Source organism: Cotesia glomerata, linkage group LG4 (assembly GCF_020080835.1).
Source record: "Cotesia glomerata isolate CgM1 linkage group LG4, MPM_Cglom_v2.3, whole genome shotgun sequence".
NCBI classification, from domain to species: domain Eukaryota; kingdom Metazoa; phylum Arthropoda; class Insecta; order Hymenoptera; family Braconidae; genus Cotesia; species Cotesia glomerata.
Window position 1 is genome coordinate 18,968,595 of NC_058161.1, and position 19,651 is coordinate 18,988,245.

Consider the following 19,651-nt stretch of genomic DNA (forward strand, 5'->3'; position numbering starts at 1 on the left):
AACATATTGAATAAACATTTAAATTTAAATGTCACATATGTTTTTTTTTTTGCTGAATTTATGTAATTATTTTTAGGAAAGATTGTAAGTGAAAAATTGCGACTGTAAAAGTTAAAGATTTTAAAATAAGAGATTAATTTTTTTTTTTTTAAATAAAGAAATATTTTTATTTTATTTTTTATGTTTCATAAATTCTATTTTTTAACAAGTATAAGTCTTCTTTATAGAGTATGGAATTGAAAAATTTTTATTGAATATTTTATTAAGTATTTTGTTTAAAAAAAAATTTTAAAGATTTGAAAGATGTTACTAAAATTAATTTTATAATAAATAAAATTTTTCTTTATTAAATAATTACTTTTGTTAAATTGCACTGTACTTTCTTAACTATTGATATTTTTGAAAATATAAGCTCATCCCGATGTTACACTCATCAAGAGCTTTCATTTGAGTAACCACATGCATTTTTGATATATTTTTCATATATACATATATGTGATATATATAAATCCGTACAAAAACAGTTTCACTGTAAAAAAATCGCGCCAAGTCGACGTTCATAAGACTATTAAGAAAAAAAAATTTTATTTCTTTACAAAAAGATATAAAATAAAAAATTAAAAAATCCAAGTAACCGATATGGTTGTAAGGTAAAAGCCCCAATAGATGATCATATACTGGTACGTAATTTTACCTTATATGATTTTCGGAAATTAAAAAAAATTTTGTTGTAAATTTAAAAATTAAAAGAAACAATTTTGAAACGTACTTGGTGTGCGTCATTGTGTACTTCAATTTTTTTTTTTTAAATCTTAGAAGATAGATTTTAGGAATTTCATAAAAAGTGAAATATTTCTTTATTTATTTATTTATTTATTCAATTTTTATGTCAAGGCAAACTAGCCGAATGACAATAATATACATAATTTTTATAATAAAGTACACGTATAACAATATTAAATATATAAGACTAACATCATCATATTTTAAGGAAGTTAATAATTTTGAATGATTTAATAACATAGTTGCAAAATTTAATAGTACTGTACTATTTATAAGAATGAGAACAACAATAGAATCAATGAGCAATATTTGAAAGCTAATTTTTTTTCAATGGTAACATATTAGATGCTTTAGTAATTTAGAATGTAAATTTTTGATTTTAAATTTTTAAATGGCCTGTTTGACATTTATAGTACATTTTCTCGTTCTAGTTTCACAAAAAATTCAAAAGCTTTATTTTTGAAGGAGTCTAGGCTGAGTGATTCTATGACTTCTATAACGCACACTAAATACGTTCCAAAATTGTTTCTTTTAAGGGAGTATTCTACTGTAGAATTTTGAAAAAATCGCAAATTTTTTTTTTCATATTTTTAAAGTTTAGATATTCAAAAATATGTCATTAAAAGGATTTTTCAAAATTCCTATTATTTCATGAGTTATAGCCGTTTTAGTGACGTGGCATCGGTTCCAGTCCGACCGCTACAAGTTAAGGGAGTATTCTACTGTAGAGGCATGAATTTCGCCCGGTTTTAGAAGCGCTGTACGAAGGAAACAAAAAATATTTTTATAATCAATTTTTTTATCATTTGTTTATTGATGTTTTATTATTACATAAAAAAATTATTAAAAAAAAAAAATTAAAATTGACAAAGTTATGAGCAGTCAAAGTGGGGGTCAAAAAAACTTTCAAGGGCATTCTTGATATTAACCCCTACAATGATAACCCGGTAGTAGAAAAAAAGGAGTGTGTTGGGCATGTTCAAAAACGCATGGGTTCACGGTTACGTAAAGCAAAAAAAGATAATAAAGGTATTGGTGGCAAAGGCGCTGGTAAACTCACTGATAAGCTTATCAATGAATTGTCTTTATATTATGGTTAGGCAATTCGTCGAAATCCAGACTCTGTTGAAGACATGAAGAGAGATGTGTGGGCAACCTACTTTCATAAAATTTCAACTAACGAAAATCCTCAGCACATGAATTGTTCATCTAGTTGGTGCAAGTATCAGAAGGCAATAGAAGACGGCACTATTGACGAATTTGACCACAAAAATCCTCCCCTAAATGACAAAGTTTTAGAAGTAATAAAACCAATTTATGAAAGTTTATCAGCTGATTCTTTATTGGAACGATGTTTCATCTTTCCCAACTCCCTTAAAATTTGCTTTAATATGGCTCTTTACCGTAAGATGGACGGTGGCGTTGTTTGCTCGGTGGGTCTTATATACGTGACTGAATACAAGTAGTCAGTACTTGTCTCGGATAGCTTAACTGGTAGAGCCCTTGGCGCGTAACCGAGAGATCTGGGTTCGATTCCCAGTCTGGGCTGTCTGATTATTTTTTCAATTACGGAAAAATTCCCACTGAGTAGGTCCCCCCTTTCCCCTATCCGTTCTTTCCCAACTCCCTTAAAATTTGCTTTAATATGGCTCTTTACCGATGGCCACTTTCTTCGCAGTTAGTATTTTTTACACGCTTTATATTAGCTTCACTTGTATGTCAGTTTGTTTGTTTGTCAGTTTGTCAGTATGTCAGTAACTCTCCGTGGGTAATCTGCGCGCCTGCGGCCTTCCTTGGTTCTGGTAGCCGTTTCTCAGGCTCCCTCTCCGAAATCGAACTCTGATTCCCCGTATTTATAATATTTTATAAATAAACCAAACTAAAAAGTAAAAAATAAATAATAGTTTAAAAAAACTAAAAACACGCTTTTTATAGAAAACCAAACTAAAAAATAGAAAATAAATTTAAATTAAGAATAGTGTTAAAAATTTCAATAAATATAAATTAATAATAGTGTAAATAAAAAAAATGTATTTTATTTTAAAAAAAAAAGCGTGGGGTGCTTTTAAGATATTATCAAAATGATAATCACTCTACTCATATCTGTCAATAAAATATTTATAACTATTGACACCATGCACCTCACACTTTTTTAAATAAAATACATTTTATTTACACTATTATTAATTTATATTTATTGAAATTTTTAACACTATTCTTAATTTAAATTTTAGTTTGGTTTTCTGGACGTGTTTTAGTTTTTTAAACTATTATTTATTTTAATGAAGGTTTTATACCTATATTAAAAATCTTAGATGTTATGGGAATCACGATTGGCCCAGAAGCTAATGCTTTTGCAGCGAGACGGGACGAAGCGTCATTGTGCGTCATTGTGTATTTCAATTTTTTCAAAGTCCTAGTAAATAGATTTTACGAATTTCATTAAAAGTAAAATATTTTGCAACCACGCACACTAAATACGTTCCAAAATTTTTTTCTTAATTTTTAAATTTACAACAAAATTTTTTTTAATTTCCGAAAATCATATAAAATAATATCGGTTACTTGGATTTTTTAATTTTTCTATTTTATATCTTTTTGTAAGGAAAAAAAAAATTTTTTTTTTCTTAATAGTCTTATGAACGTGGACTTGGCGCGATTTTTTTACAGTGAAACTGTTTTTGTTCGGATAATTCTGTATCTTCCAGGAATCGAACCTGGTGTCCTCTCCGCCCCAAGTCCAAGGTTTATCCCCTCACGCTATCGGAGGGAATGTCTAAAGTTTCTGTTCAGTCACATAATAAGACCCTCGATACAGTAGTTGGTCATCTTTCGGTGGTGGCGTCGCAAACTACTAGACTCTGTCTCTCTTTTATTAAAACATATAGTATGCGTCCTTATTCACTTGCTCTTACGGAAAAAAAATTTACTAAATAACATCGTAATTTTCAATAATTCAAATTGTATTCTGTAGACGGCAGCATCGTAAAAATCGAGATACTGAAAGTCTAGTCGTGGATTACGATGTTACTATAGTAATTTTTCGTAGGATTTTTTTTCCGTATATGAGGTAGTTATTCAAGCACAAAAATATTATTCTTTACTTGCTAAACGATCGAAGAAAAAATTTTAGTTATGTAAGAAAATCATTTTTTTCGAAAATTTTCGACAACGATTTCTCGTGAACAAATGAACCAATTTTAAAATAAAGTAATTTTAACATGATAATTCATGTTATTTTTTTGCAAATTTAACATGATAATTTATTTATTCATCTGTCCAGTTTGCATTTTTATTTTTTACAGATATTTTACTATGGTTTTTGATTTTTCTTTATCAATCATTTTAAGATTTTTTATCATTCATCTTTTTAAATTCAGACAAAGAAAAACGGATTCTGCCGCGTTATTCGTTTTCATGACTGGACACAATCACTGGAGGCGCTAAAAATCGTGTGAACTCTTTTTTAACATAAGAGCCTCTATCTTACTATACTCTTTGCAAGACATTACCTGTATGAATTCGATCTGACTAATTCGTTCATTTATCAATCCGTAAGGTACCGTATCCAAGTGGAAGATTTCCCAATATAATATCATTTAATAATTAAATAATAACTTGATGGCTTTTATTTATTAAAGTAAGTATAAATAAATTATATACTTCCATGACGAAAATATTATTCGAAAAAAAAGTGAAAAAAAAAAAAAAAATTAACGAAACTAACCTTCAAAATAAACTAACTTCACTGCACCCATAATTATCCGCTAGAAAATATGGTAATTTTTAACTTCCCGCTAAGAAAATCGAAGATTTTCAAAAATCGGGAAGTTATTGTTTTCACCCCGTTTTGCAAAAATCGAGTTTTCATCAGATCTCGACGTTTGAAGGTCACAGGAAGCTTTTCTGACCATCCCCGCGAGGTTGTCACGGTGTCTGTATGTATATATATATGTGTGTGTGTGTGTGTGTGTGTGTGTGTGTGTGTGTGTGTGTGTGTGAAAGTATGTGAACCGCTTATAACTTTTGAACGGCTCGACCGATTTCATCGTGGTTGGTGCCATTCGAAAGGGCTTGACCAAACTTAGATTTTGAAAACTATTTGGACCGATTCAGATCAATAGATTTTGAGAAATCTTCAAAAAACTGAAAAAAAATTTTTTTTCAAATGTGGTTTTTTTGGAATAACTTTTAAGGAAGTCCTTTCGCTCCAGTTGAGTCATAACAACTGTAGTAGTAAATTTTCAATAAATTAAAATACAAAACCCATAAAAATTCCTAAAATTAAAAAATAAATAGTATATGAGGCATTAATCGTTGAAATTTTGAAAATTAAAAAAAAAAAATACATAGTTAAATACAAAAATTAATTTGACTGTTGTAAATCAGCTGTTAGTAACCTGTCCGTGATTTGGCAACGCTTTATTTCGGTTGTTTACATTTTTATTTGCACAACATAACCTTAACCGTGTTTAACTTTTTGCAGTCAGTGTAAATAAATTAATTAATTAAAAATATTTAGTCATAAAACCATAACATTCTAATGTCTCATGGCAAGAATGCTAGTATTTTTTAATTATTGTTTTATTTTTCAATTATGAATTATGAAAATTTGTTAACAATAAATTAACTAATAAGTATGCATGAAAAACATAAGCGCGTTAAAGTTTAGTTTGAATTTATTGAATGGTCTGAAGCTCGCGCGCTACGCAACGTTGCCAAATCTTTTGACTCCATTTTATTGTAGATAACTTGAGAATTTTTTGTGATTTTTAAATATTAATTTCTCAATAAATATCTCGGTAACTGATATATTTTATTGCAAAAAAAGAAACCTGAATATTTCGAAAATCTGATTTTTAGTTTTTTTTTACTTCATCTAATCCATGACTAATAGTATAATTCGAGAAATACTGCAAACGTCTGATTTTCTCGTAAGACTCTAAACAAATACTAACATTTAAAAATTTTATTTATTCAAAAATTTGTCCGGTAAAGTATAATTTAAACCTCACTATAAGATAAATAAGGACCTTAACTATTAGAAAAAAATTAAATTTACTCATAATCTAATATTTTTTATTTTACATTGGCGGCGAAAGGACCTCCTTAAACGGCTTGATGGTTCAATTCCAAAAACTAATCAGCTCTTAACCTCAAAAAACCACGTCGATCGCCACCAGTCCGGTCAAAATCAGTTGATTCGTTCGAGAGATATCGTGAACGAAAGAAAACCAAAAAAAGTGTTTTTTCGGAATAACTCCGAAATTCCTAGCGCGATCAATTCAAAATTTAAGATTCATTGTGAGGCTTGAAAAACTGCGTCGAATGCTGCCAACTGCGTGAAAATCGGTTTATTCATTCAAAAGTTATTGCGGTTTAAAAATTCAAAAAATAGTGTCTTATCAAATCTCTATCAGACTTTTGAGCTTGAAGAGCTCAAAAGCATAGGAAAGCAATCTCTTTGGGCTCGGAGAGCTCAAAATAACTCATAAATTGTATTTTTGAGCTCGAAGAGCTCAAAAACGTCATTGGTGCAATTTTAAGCGCCTAAGTATGGAATTAGCGGGAAGTTGCAGGGATGGCCTTCAGGGTCAACCGTTTTTCTAATTTTTTTATGCTATTTTCTTAAGTTTAGTTTTTGGGTGTAAGTAGGGAAATAGTTACCATCATTTAATATGATCGCAGGATGTTTTTAAATAAGATTAAGATCTTATCTGTGAAATATAATTAAATTAAAATCTCATAAAAACTTAATTTTCCAGATAGAATACAGCAGTATATCCGTGCTTAAGTATGCAATAAAGTAAAAGACCCCATTAGTGGCACTTTTTCTTTCAATGAAAAAATGTTGTACTTAAAATAAAAATTAAAAATTTTTTTGATCTAAAGGTCTTAAAGATTAGAAATAATATATTCATAATTTCACTATTTTAATAAGTGCCAAAATCAAAGAAAGTGTCAGTAATAGGGTTCCCGCTACTAATGGGGTCTTTTACCCTATATATTTTATTGATCATTTTTTTTTCTTCAATAGTTTGTAACTCAGTTTTTATCATCACAAGTTGTAAACTCAAGTTAGTAAACTCAAGAAATCATAACCTAAAAACTGGGACTCGCAAACCGATCATACTTAAACACATTACTCTGAATAAAAAAAAGTATTGAAAAGTATTGGATTGACTAGAAAACCAATACTTTTCAAAACTTTTTTCTTTGTCTCAATACGTTTTTTTAATCCGGCCGGGTAAGAATCCCCACTTATTTATGCTTCCACTTTGATAATTTTACTAACATTACAACAAATGTGACTCATCAAGCAAAAGACCAGCGTCGATGTGTAACACTTCCAGTTCGCCATACGATAACAAACAATCTCGGTAACAATCCAAGTTGAGTTAAAGCATAACTCATATTAAAGTGGTAAAAATTTTTAAAACTTATTTGTTTAAACTATTCAACTATAATGAGGTAGCTAATTCAATTGAAATAATTCAATTATTTTTTATAACGTAATTTTGTTCTTAATTTATTTTTTAATTTTATAGTTGAAAGAAATTTGAAAATTTATCATTATTTCCATATATATTTTAAATAAAAAAAAATTATAACTTTCGATTATTATAGATTTATATTATCTTTTTAACTTCCTGCGATAAAGATTTTCGAGTTTTTATCAGATCTCCATCGAGTTTTGCGAGTTTTATTATCAAATAATAAAATCTCATTGTTGATCCAAACAATTTCATGATTCATAATCTACATATAATTTAATATTGTAAAATTTTCAACAAAACTTATTACAACAACAAAATTGTATTGTAATTACAGTTATATAAGTGATATCTATTTATTTTTTATAGAATTGCGGTTATGGGAGATCACTTGGTTCAAAAAATTATATCAATGATGAATAATAAACCAAAAGAAGAGACTAACTGGGAGAAGTTATTTGAAGAAAATCTTCAGCAAATGATTGATAATAGGAGGATTCCTGTAAAATATGAATCAAAAGATGAAGAAATTGCAATCAAGAAAATAAATGTTGGAAATAAAATGATTTCGATTGCACCACTGAACGAAGTGATCAAAATTTATAATGAAGCAATAGCCTATGCACTACCTGGCTCAGAAGTATTAGCTCGTGTATTTGCTAATAGATCAGCAGTTTTAACAAACGGTGCAATGTATGAAGATTCATTGAAAGATATTGAGAGAACGTTAAAAATTGGGTATCCAGATAATTTGAAGGCTAAGTTATACGCACGGAAAGCCAAAAATTTATTGGCTTTGAACCAAAAAATGTGCCCTGAAGTTGAAGAAGCGATAGCTCAAGCTAACATGTGGATTGAAAAAATGGATGATAGTAATAAAAAAAAAGTTTTAAGCAGTCTAGATCAACTACAGACACAATCGCTCAAGAAACCGGTAAAAAAATGGGATGACATCTTATTCATGCCTAAAATTACTAGTGAAAATCCAAAAATTTTAAGAGCGTCCCACGCTATCGACATACAGCAATCTGAAAAATTTGGCCGTCAAATTGTGGCCACGAAAGATATTAAAGCGGGAGAAGCTGTTATGATACACAAAGCTTATTCAACAACACTATTGACAGAACATTGGCACACCTTTTGCTGGAACTGCGTTAAGTTTACCTTTAGTTGTGTTCCATGCAACCAATGCACAAACTTCGTCTACTGCAATGAAAACTGTCGTGATGAAGCTTGGAAAGACCACCATGACATCGAATGCCAAGTTATACATAGTCTTGTGGCTTATGATAAAATAAACATAGAAATGAACCTTGTAAGTCTGCGACTATTGATAAGAGCTCTTAAAGAGTATGGAAATGTAGAAGCTTTATATAAAAAAGTCCAAGATCTTGAACAGATAGAAGGTAAATTTCATTTAGTACGTATACATAAAACTAATTATTCGTTTTTATGTTTATTATTTTTTTTTTCTTAGACACAATTGATAAAAGCCTAACTGAAGGAATATTTGATGATAGCAAGTATGCTAGTATATACGCATTGTTACGAAAAGATATAAACTCAATGGAATCAGAACTTTTTACCAGAAAATCTATTGAAACACTCTATATGTTAGCGGCGACAACGGAAATATTTGGTAAAAAAATTAATAAGATGAGCGAGTTAAAAAACATGAAATATGCTATTTTTATTGCCAAATTACTTATTCAACATATAGCAATCGCTCGCACTAATTCTATTAAGGTATAATTTATTTATTTATTAAAACTTGACAGATTTATAAATAGAGATGTTTTATAAAATTTTTTTTTGTTTGTTATTTTACACTAGCTATTGCAAACTTTGTCAATTTTCTGATAATGGAAGAAATAATTATAGATTTAATTTTATTGGAAATTATTTCAGATGATGCCAAATGACAACAAAGGTAATGTGATAAGATCCTGCGGAGTTTTATTGTCACTTTTAAGTTTGTTCAATCATAGTTGTGATTGCAATGCTTATCAATATGCTTCTGGAAATATCAGTGCTGTTGTTACTCTTCAACCAATAAAAAAGGGGGAGCAAATATGCATTAGTTATGGAATGTATTACCGTGACGCGCCAACTGAAGTTAGGCGACAATCCCTGAAGTTAAAACATGACTTCTGGTGTGAATGCATGCCTTGTAATAAAAATTGGAATCCGAATTATAAGCAACCGTCTTGTATGGTAAATTTTAAACTAATATATTATCTTTAAAACTTTAAAATATTGACCTAGAGAAATCTAGGACCTTTAAAGAAAAAAAGGTTCTACTGAAAATGTAAAAAACGTGAATTTATATTTGACAGATGCAAAATGGAGCCCGTAAAAATATGCATAAACTACTTCAGATGATACAGAAGTATGACAAGTTTCCACCGATCGTAAAATCTTATCAGATATCTACAAGGGACAAATCTCCAACTGATATTTTGAGAACAATTACTGAAATTACAGATTTACTCAATAGTTACGGTAAATACGTCAATTATCCATGTGCTGAAATCGAACACGCAAAGAATTTATTGCTGAATATTTTGCATTGGGTCGGTGGGTATTAATTAAGTTGTTTAATCGTTTTAAATTTCATTCAAAAGTATTTTTTCATTTTCATTGAATATGTCATTAAATAATAATTATTAACAAAAAATATACAAACATTCAACTTCATTTACAATACTTGAATTTGCAAATTGAAAATTACTAATCTGTAGTGTTTGAATAATTAAATTTTTATTATGTTCTTAATAGTCCTTCTATTTGCATAGATTACTATTATATATATTACAAAGTTACAGTTTTTACTTATTTTTCATATATTAGCAACATGAAAATAATTAGAATTTTAATTTTACAATTGTGAAAAATAAACATTTTATCTGCACGTAAATTTTGATTTTATTTTAAATATCTATATCTCAGCCGCATTTAATGCCATCATATTGGTCTACAGTAGGATTTTAAGATTTCTCAAAATTTACCGGTCCGAATCGATTGAAATAGTAAAATAGTATTGAAAATCTAAGTTTTGTGAAGTTTTTGAACTTTCAAAATATTTGACTTATCAACTTCAGAATTCAGAAAAAATTTTTTTTAACTTCAAAAACTGCGTCGAATGACGGCAAGTAAGTCAAAATCGAACGAGACATTCAAAAGTTATGGCCATTTAAAAATTTCTAAATAATTGTTTTTTTTTTTTTTATATAACTTTTAAGGTAGTACCCTCGCGACTTCCGTCGTCAAAAGTTTGTGCTAGAGTGTATGGTACATATACTTTAAAGTAATTATTGACAAGCCTAAAACTTTTTGCTGTTTATGTACTTATTTTAGCCAATCACAAACGAGAAACTGATCGTTTGAAAAGTCTGGCAACACTGCGTGAGCGTTAAGATATTTTATAGTGGTTATACTGTAGTGTTTTGGACTAACTGTAGATTAACCTCTGTTTTGACACATGCGTTTATTTATTTATTTACATACATTTATTCGGAAATATAATTACAATGTCTGAAAAATTGACTTATAAAGGACGATTCATAAAAAAAAGTCCTTGAAAAACGACAGAAATCACTAGCAAATATGCAAATAAGAAATAGAAAAAAAAATAATTGACAATATTGTTTTCTTTTTTCACAAAAATCAGTAATTGAATTTTTTATGTTGATGTATTTACGGATTTTAAATTTTAGTATTTTTTTTTATTATTTCATCTGACTATTATTTTTATAACTTATGAAAGATTAATATATATTATTATATTCAGCTTATTAACTTTTTGAATTTTTATAAATATAGAAAAATACTTATTTTCATAAAATAATCATTGTTACTTTTTTTTTTAAATAAATAAAATTAATAACTATAATGTTACACTTAAAGTAAATTAAACTTTTCAAATTTTTCAGCGCATGCGCGTCTCATATTTTTTTCGCGGCTCACAAAACTTGCGTTGTTGCCACATTTTTATTAACGTATCCCCTCCTCGGCTAAAGTCTGGTAAATTTTTCATTACTTATTAATAAATATCTCTGAAACTGTGTGGTAATTATCAATGAAATTATTTTTAAAAAATTGTTTAGTTGTTAGTTAACGTTACTCTAGTTTTTCAAAAGAATCCTAAGAAAAGTTTCTGAGATATAAAAATGTTTGTAGGTAAACTTTTCGATATCCCGTATACCGCAATGTAAAAGAGCGTTCAAAACTCAAACTTTGAAATTAAATATCTCTGAAACTAAATGGTCAAAAATTTTCAAATTGCGCCAACCGACGCAGAATTATATGAATATTAATCTGCCGAAGTTAAAAAAAAATCCTAAGAAAACGACTCTGGCGAGGGTACTACCTTAAACTCAACCAATAGAAAGTTTTTCAAGCGTTTCAAGCTCAAAAAAAAGCGAGAAGTCCTAGGGATGGCCTGCCGGTCAACCGTTTTTCAGATTTTTTAGAAATTGTTCATGAATAGTGAATGTAAATGATAAAATTATAAAAATTTACCTTGATCACCATGTCAAAATTTTTCTTCAATTGTTTTCAAAATTTTTATAATTTTTAAAAACTGAAAACAGTGTCATGGATCAACTTTCAATTTCACAGATTTTTTATACATTACTCTTTTTGATTTTTTATAACATGTAAAAAATATTTTCTTTAACAAGTATGCAGTGATATTAATAAAAAAATTTTTAAGCCTTCTAGCTTAACTAAAAAAAAAGTCCGTAAGCCGCGTTTTATAAAAAATTTTATGAAAATTTTTTTTCTCACTATTTTTATAATTACACGATAAAAATAATTCACAAAAATTTTTACCAAAAGGTCATAATTTTTTTTTTTATCCGTAAAACGTTCACAATACCATCAAAAAAGCCTCCCTTTGTAGCGAACTCTACGCACTCCTACCGTATACATATATTGTTGAGCAGTCTTCGTGAACACTAATATTTGATTCCGTCAATCACTGAACAAAACTACATGTAAACTGTATGGCACCGCATATGTGTAAAATTATCTATTCCATATTCTGTTTGATTTTAACGCTATTATACGTGTTCTCAGAAACACATAATTCGAAGGTAAATATTTACAATCTCATAAATAGAAACAAATAAACATACTATTTGAAATTTGATCATTTTTTGTCAGAAAATCAAATTTTATATTGTTTACTGCCCTTTCAATATTTTTATTTTTATCTACTTTGACTCCATATGAGACTATGTTATACAATTTTTTTAAAAATGTGAGTGAAAAGGGAAAATGAGTGATAGATTATAAAAAAAATGCGGTATTTCACAGGACACACTCATCAGTCAATTTACTATAAAAAAAAAAGTTTTAGATGCTGTATTTTTGTTATTTTAACTTTAGATGACACTGGGTCATTTTTATGATTTATTTTAACTTTCAAAGTTTTTTACACGCTTTATATTAGCTTCACTTGTATGTCAGTTTGTTTGTCAGTTTGTCAGTATGTCAGTAATCTCCGTGGGTAATCTGCGCGCCTGCGGCCTTCCTTGGTTCTGGTAGCCGTTTCTCAGGCTCGCTCTCCGAAATCGAACTCTGATTCCCCGTATTTATAATATTTATAAATAATTATTTTTTATTAGCTTCACTTGTATGTCAGTATGTCAGTATATCAGTATGTAACTCTCCGTGGGTAATTTGCGCGCCTGAATATTTTTGATAATCAACAAATAATAGTTTAAAAAAACTAAAAAATCACGCTTTTATAAATAAACCAAACTAAAAAGTAAAAAATAAATAATAGTTTAAAAAAACTAAAACACGCTTTTTATAGAAAACCAAACTAAAAATAGAAAATAAATTTAAATTAAGAATAGTGTTAAAATTTCAATAAATATAAATTAATAATAGTGTAAATAAAAATGTATTTTATTTTAAAAAAGCGTGGGTGCTTTTTAAGATATTATCAAAATGATAATCACTCTACTCATATCTGTCAATAAAATATTTATAACTATTGACACCATGCACCTCACGCTTTTTTAAGATAAAATACATTTTTTTTATTTACACTATTATTAATTTATATTTATTGAAATTTTTAACACTATTCTTAATTTAAATTTATTTTCTATTTTTTAGTTTGGTTTTCTATAAAAAGCGTGTTTTTAGTTTTTTTAAACTATTATTTTTATTTTTGTTATGATTGATACAAAATAAGGAAAAAAACTAAACTACCCTTCAACATTTGAAAACTGAGGGAACGATCGACTGGACACAACCCAGTGTATAAAAACTAATGTTTTGAAGTATAAATTTCATAAATTTGGAAATACTATAATAAAATGAATTAATCCTATCAATTGACTACTTTCACATTTTTATAAATGATTTTTTAATAGTTTTGGTAAGGTCTATTAATTCTTACCACAAATATGTATAAATGCGATACTCTATTGTCAGATTTATATTTTCACAAAAAAGGAAAAAGATTCCGATGAAATACAAAATTTTCTTTCATTGTGAATTAATGATACTCGATTTCAGCGATGAGACGTTTCGGTTGACTTTTGAACTTTTTCATTTAAAATATTTTGCGAGAAAAGTCAACGCTTACAAAAAAAAAAAATGAAAGTATTTTTATGATGTATTGAAAAACCATCAATCATAATTTCCATCTTTTCTGATAAAATATTTGAATTAAATTTTAAAAAGTACAAGAAAAAAAATTTAACACTTTTTAGAAAATATTGAAAAATGTATTTAATGATCATTGAAAGCACTTATTGACATGGGAAAGAGCGTGATGTCTTTTATAAAATCGAACTCAGAAAATCACAACGGATATATAAAAATGTTTGTCCAAATAAGTATAATTTTTTAAAATATTTGAATTCATTGTTGGAAAAGTATTACTGCACTGATAGAAAGATTAGCTTCACTCAAAAGAAAAAATTTTATGATAAGGAGAACAATAAATTTCTTTAGTTAAGAAAAAAAAATCTTTAGGATAAAATTCCTCGATTTTAAAAAAATTTCTTGGCTCAAGAGTTTTTTCTCTTGTCCTAAGAAATTTATTGTTGTCCTTGTAGTAGTTTTGGTTCAAGAATTTTAGTCTTGAATCAAGCTAAGGATACACTGTAAAAACAACTGTGTTAAAAATCAACTGTTCGATATTAAATTGGATTAATACCTTTATAGGCGATGAACTTCTAATGTGTAAAAATACCGTCGTTAACAATACTTGTTTTGTGGATTTTACTATCTGAGATGGTATTTAGATATGTAAAAATCAAGATGATAAACATGAAAATTTGAATATTGTAGTCAATACAATCATAAGATGATAAGTTTTAAAAAGAAGCGATCGTACGCGATTATAAATAAGATATTATTTACATTTACCATAAAAATTAGTAAAATTTATCATTCTTACAATAAATACTTTACAGTAAAGATAAACACTGAACGTTTTCATTTAACACTAAACAATTAAATGTGAAGCTCATGCTTTCTTACAACTCTTATATCAAAAATCTTATCTACACAAGACCAACAGCTAAATTATATTTTGAAATAATACAATTTTTTATTAATATAATTCTACTATTTCTACAACTTAATGAAAATTATAAAAACGTAAAAAAAAAAATTCTTTTCGGGAATCGAGGTACTATATAGTACCAAATGAACTTCAGACAAATCAGGTATGAATAAAAGTCATTTGTAAGTAATTTGAAAATATTTTGTTATCGATTTATAGATCGTTATTACATAACTATGTTTAATAATTTATCAATGATATTTACAGGCCATTAAGTGCATTAATAGCTGGTCTAAATAAGGTAATATTACCCTTAACTATTTAATATTTTTTCCAGTAATTACTTTTAATACACTGATAGAAAGATTTATTTGTATTAAAAAATAATTGTTAATAGTTAATAAATAATTTATTAGAGACCACTTTTTGGTATTAAACAAATATTTCTTAGTATTTAAAATGATTTATTTGTATTTAATAAATCTGATATTCATTTATTAAATATTAATAAATCTTTTTAAATACTAAGAAATATTTATTAAGGACTAACAAGTGGTCTCTAATAAATGATTTGTTAAATATTAACAAATATTTTTAACTATAAACAAATCCTTCTATCAGTGATTTTATAAAATTTTTATAAAATTCGTAAAATCTATCTACTAAGACTGAAAAAAAATTTGACATACACAATGACGCACACCAAGTACGTTCCAAAATTATTTCTTTAATTTTTAAATTTAAAACAAAATGTTTTTTAATTTCCGAAATTTATATACAATCATATCAGTTACTTGGATTTTTTAATATTTTGATTTTATATCTTTTTGTAAAGAAAAAAAAATTTTTTTTTCTTATAAGTCTTATGAACGTAGACTTGGCGCGATTTTTTACAGTGAAGCTGTTTTTGTTCGGATTTTAGTATTTTTTGTAATTATAATAAAAATTGACAATTGGTATCAACTTAAATCTCGCGTTGGCTGCATTTTTTATAACAAACTATCCTCTTGAAGCTACATTTTATGTAGAAATAATTCTAGCGCACCCTGGCGGGTGTAGGTGCAAGCTGTGAAATATCTTTTTCTAACTGTAGTTTCCTATCTATAGAAGGATTACCATGGATTCTCGAATTATTTAGTCTGTGGCATGTCACTTACTCCATAAGAAAAAAGTCAGGATCTAAAAATCTGGGTCGCTATAGTTTGTGCCAGTGAATTTAATTAATTTTAAATAGAATTTATTATTTTCAAAGACCATTATTAATTAATATTGATAATATAACATATAACGTATTATTATAGAGTATCATTGAAGAAAAAAAAGGTCTGTAGAATGAATAAAATTTTGCAACCTGAAAATATCGTTCTGCTTACGGTAATCACACTCGGTAGTCTGGCGCTTCGTTTACAACGGATTTGAACGGAACTTGGCGCCAGATTCTACCGAATCTGTGGACACTCGGTAGTCTGGCGCTTCGTTTACAACGGATTTGAACGGAACTTGGCGCCAGATTCTACCGAATCTGTGGATTCTACCGAATCTGTGGATATACAAAATATATGAAAAACTGATGTGGGTACTCAAATGAAAGGTCTCGATGAGTGTAATGTCAGGGTGAGCTTATATCTTGGAAATTGTCAATATTTCACAAGATAGAAGGTCATTTCTTAAATATTGACGTTTTTAAAGATATAAGCTCATTTCGATGTTACACTCATCGAGACCTTTAATTTGAATACTCACATGTATTTTTTATATATACATATATATAATATATATAAATATATAAAATATATAAAAAATTGATGTGGGTACTCAAATGAAAGGTTTCAATAAGTGTAACGTCGGGATGAGCTCATATCTTTAAAAATGTCAATAGTTCACAAGATAGAAGAACATTTTTTAATTATTGATATTTTTAAAGATATAAGCTCATCACAATGCTACACTCTTCAAGAGCTTTCATTTGAGTACTCACATGCATTATGATATATTTTTCATATATACATATATATAATATATAAAAATATATGAAAAATTGATTTAGGTACTCAAATGAAAGGTCTCGATGAGTGTAATGTCGGGAAGAGCTTATATCTTTAAAAATGTCAATAATTTACAAGATAGAAGGTAATTTCTTAATTATTGATATTTTTAAAAATATAAGCTCATTTCGATGTTACACTCATCAGGAGCTTTCATTTGAGCACTCACATGCACTTTTGATATATTTTTCATAAATACATATTGTAACGGGGTGGTTAGCCCTGTCCAATTGGTCACTCCTTTCCTCTTTGAAAAGGGCGCCACTGGGATTTTATACTCGGTGTCCCAGAAACCGGGGAGCATGAGAAGGAAAGATCGGGTCGTGAGAAGTTGAGAAAGGCTGTAAAATTAATGCTGACAAACAATTATTAACAATTGAATTATTTATTCAATATAAACAATTTAATTCTAACAAAATTCCTTAACAATATTGCCCTTAAAATTAACCTATCAATCACTTAATTGTAATACGCAGGCACTTGCCAAAACTTACAACTGAATATCATTAAATTCTTTTAAACATAGACCATTACGCATCTATCTTCTTAATTTCCTAATTCACTTTTAGACCATTATGCATCTATCTTCAATTTTCTAATTCAATCATAGACCATTACGCATCTAGATTCTTAATTTCTTAGACCCTCGTCCAACTGACGGAATAACAAACGACATAATTTACCCAATAAAATTGAATCTCAAAACTTCGCATTTTCCAAAATTACCAAATTTACGCATAACAATTACTTAACACAAATTCCGACCTTCGATTTCAATTCATTAAATTCATTAATACATCTTCTTAACTAAATTCATTTCCAACTTACTTAACCAAATTTTCTACTAAAGTTATCAATCAATTTATTCTACTAAACCCACTGATTTATTTCATTTCTTGATCTCCACTAAATAATCTTTAACAAAATTCACTACATAATTTTCTTAACAAGTTCGGTAATCATTTTCTTAATTCACTAAATTTCTCAATAAATACATCCGCTAAATTAACTAAATTAATTAAATTTAGCCCACCGGCCTAAATTTAATTTAACACAATTTCTTAAATCCAACTACTGTAATTCTAAAGCGTCTCAACAAAATTTACAACCGTAGAACATTATAGAATGACCTTCACTAACTTAATTACGCATTTTCATTTCTTATTCAAACTTTGTCTTGAAAATTCTTAACTAAAATTAATTTATTATAGCCAACAGGCCTATAATAAATTACTAATAAATTCTCTACCAATAAATTAACAATTAATCAATTAAATATAAAAGTTCAGCGACAAAACTAACTACTTGACCTTGACAATAAAAACTAAAGTACGAATTCGCTAATATGAAAATGACCGCTCGAGAAATTAAATTTAATTATTTCAGCCTCTTAATTAAATCAATAATCAAATCTGGTCTACAATAATCGAAAACACCTGGAGACTCCAAATTATTGTTTTATTCAACGACGACTGATACTCCGGTCCAACTTGGCGGGCTTAGCTGCTTGGCGTCTTGTCGTCTCGAACCAGGGTGCGGCAGGGTTGTCCAATTCCAAAAAAGCCCCGATAACTTCCTCTGCAGTTGCTCTTTATTCTCGACGTCCAAATTTGCACTCTATTGACTTAAACTGATCTCAACAAGGTCACTGATTCACAGGGGCAAAAGGCCACTGGCTTCCAGAAGGGAAAAAAAGCCTCGATGTCTCTCCCGTCGGCTCTTTTATAACCCTCCAACTCCGGCTCTCGAACTTTCATATTGTTATGCCCCGCTTTATTTTACGGGGACAGTATTGGGGACTTTCGATTAGCACGCCCGGTGACAAGTCGAAACTACTTGTCAAAAATCGAAAGGTAAGGGAAAGCCCTGACCTACCGTGCGTTAATTAAGTGGTCGATAATGACCCCGGGAAGTTCGATTTTCCCTGTTACAATATATATAATATATATAAATATATAAAATATATGAGAAAATGATGTGGGTACTTAAATGAAAGGTCTTGATGAGTGTAACATCGGAGCGAGCTTATATCTTTAAAAATGTCAATATTTCACAAGATACCAGGTCATTTCTTTATTATGTATCTAGAGATAGAGTATTTTTCAATACAGTCTAATTACTTATCACAATTGTTTGATTTTATATTTCGAAGTGTATGGTTTTTAATACAATTTTAATAACAATAATATTATGTATTTGATATTAATGAATCTGGTCCCAGCAAGATTATGAGGAAGTTAAACTGGCGTGGAGTTAGTTTTGGTGGTTGTCTGGAGATGACCGCTGGAGGGAGGTTGACTTCCAACCGTGCGAAGCTGGCTTCGGGAGGTGAAAAGGAGTTCTGGATGAACTCGTGGACTCGGTTTCGAGTAATTGTTTACTCGTACACTCGTTTGCTCGTACACTCGTTCGCTCGTTCGCTCGTTCGCTCGTTCGTTCGTTTCAAATATGATCTGTAAATCGAAGTGAACAATGTAGCTTGTTGTGAGTTTGAATGAAGATTGCGAGAGATTGACAGTGGATAGATTGTGGAGAGATAGTGGACTGTATGATCGAGTGATGATTTGAATTTGAGATTCAGATTTCGAAGGTTTGCATTGATTGGATGAAATTTATGCGGAGTAAAAGAGTGAAAAGAACTCGGTTTGAATGATTGTTTTGTGTAGATTATGTAATATTTTAATTCTCAATAATTGTGTGAATTTTATGTATGTAATGGGATGCAACTCAAGAAGGGCTCAAAATAACACTGCACATGAATAGTTTGAGAACTTGCTCGTGAAGTCTACTGAATAATT

The 19,651-nt window shown here is 28.7% G+C and overlaps 1 protein-coding gene across 3 annotated transcripts; it reads left to right on the forward strand.

The window, feature by feature from the left end:
- Nucleotides 1–4,298: 4,298 nt before the first annotated feature.
- On the forward strand, nt 4,299–10,083 carry LOC123263336 (SET and MYND domain-containing protein 4-like). Of its 3 annotated transcripts, none has more exons than XM_044725997.1 (5): nt 4,299–4,423; nt 7,647–8,683; nt 8,755–9,023; nt 9,186–9,491; nt 9,614–10,082. In XM_044725997.1, exons 2-5 carry the CDS (start codon nt 7,657–7,659, stop codon nt 9,863–9,865), a joined length of 1,854 nt encoding a protein of 617 aa, XP_044581932.1. In that variant the 5' UTR covers nt 4,299–4,423; nt 7,647–7,656; the 3' UTR covers nt 9,866–10,082. The 3 variants fall into 3 exon arrangements, with proteins under 3 accessions (XP_044581932.1, XP_044581934.1, XP_044581931.1); XM_044725999.1 differs by lacking the exon at nt 4,299–4,423 and adding an exon at nt 7,098–7,206; XM_044725996.1 differs by lacking the exon at nt 4,299–4,423 and adding an exon at nt 7,235–7,254 and having other exon boundaries at nt 9,614–10,083.
- Nucleotides 10,084–19,651: the final 9,568 nt, after the last annotated feature.

Excerpts from the sequence above, each read along its gene's own strand:
- LOC123263336 (XM_044725996.1), top strand. Across the intron at positions 8,684-8,754 it reads AGATCTTGAACAGATAGAAG|ACACAATTGATAAAAGCCTA; the intron begins GTAAATTTCATT and ends TTTTTTTCTTAG. Across the intron at positions 9,492-9,613 it reads ATAAGCAACCGTCTTGTATG|ATGCAAAATGGAGCCCGTAA; the intron begins GTAAATTTTAAA and ends TATATTTGACAG.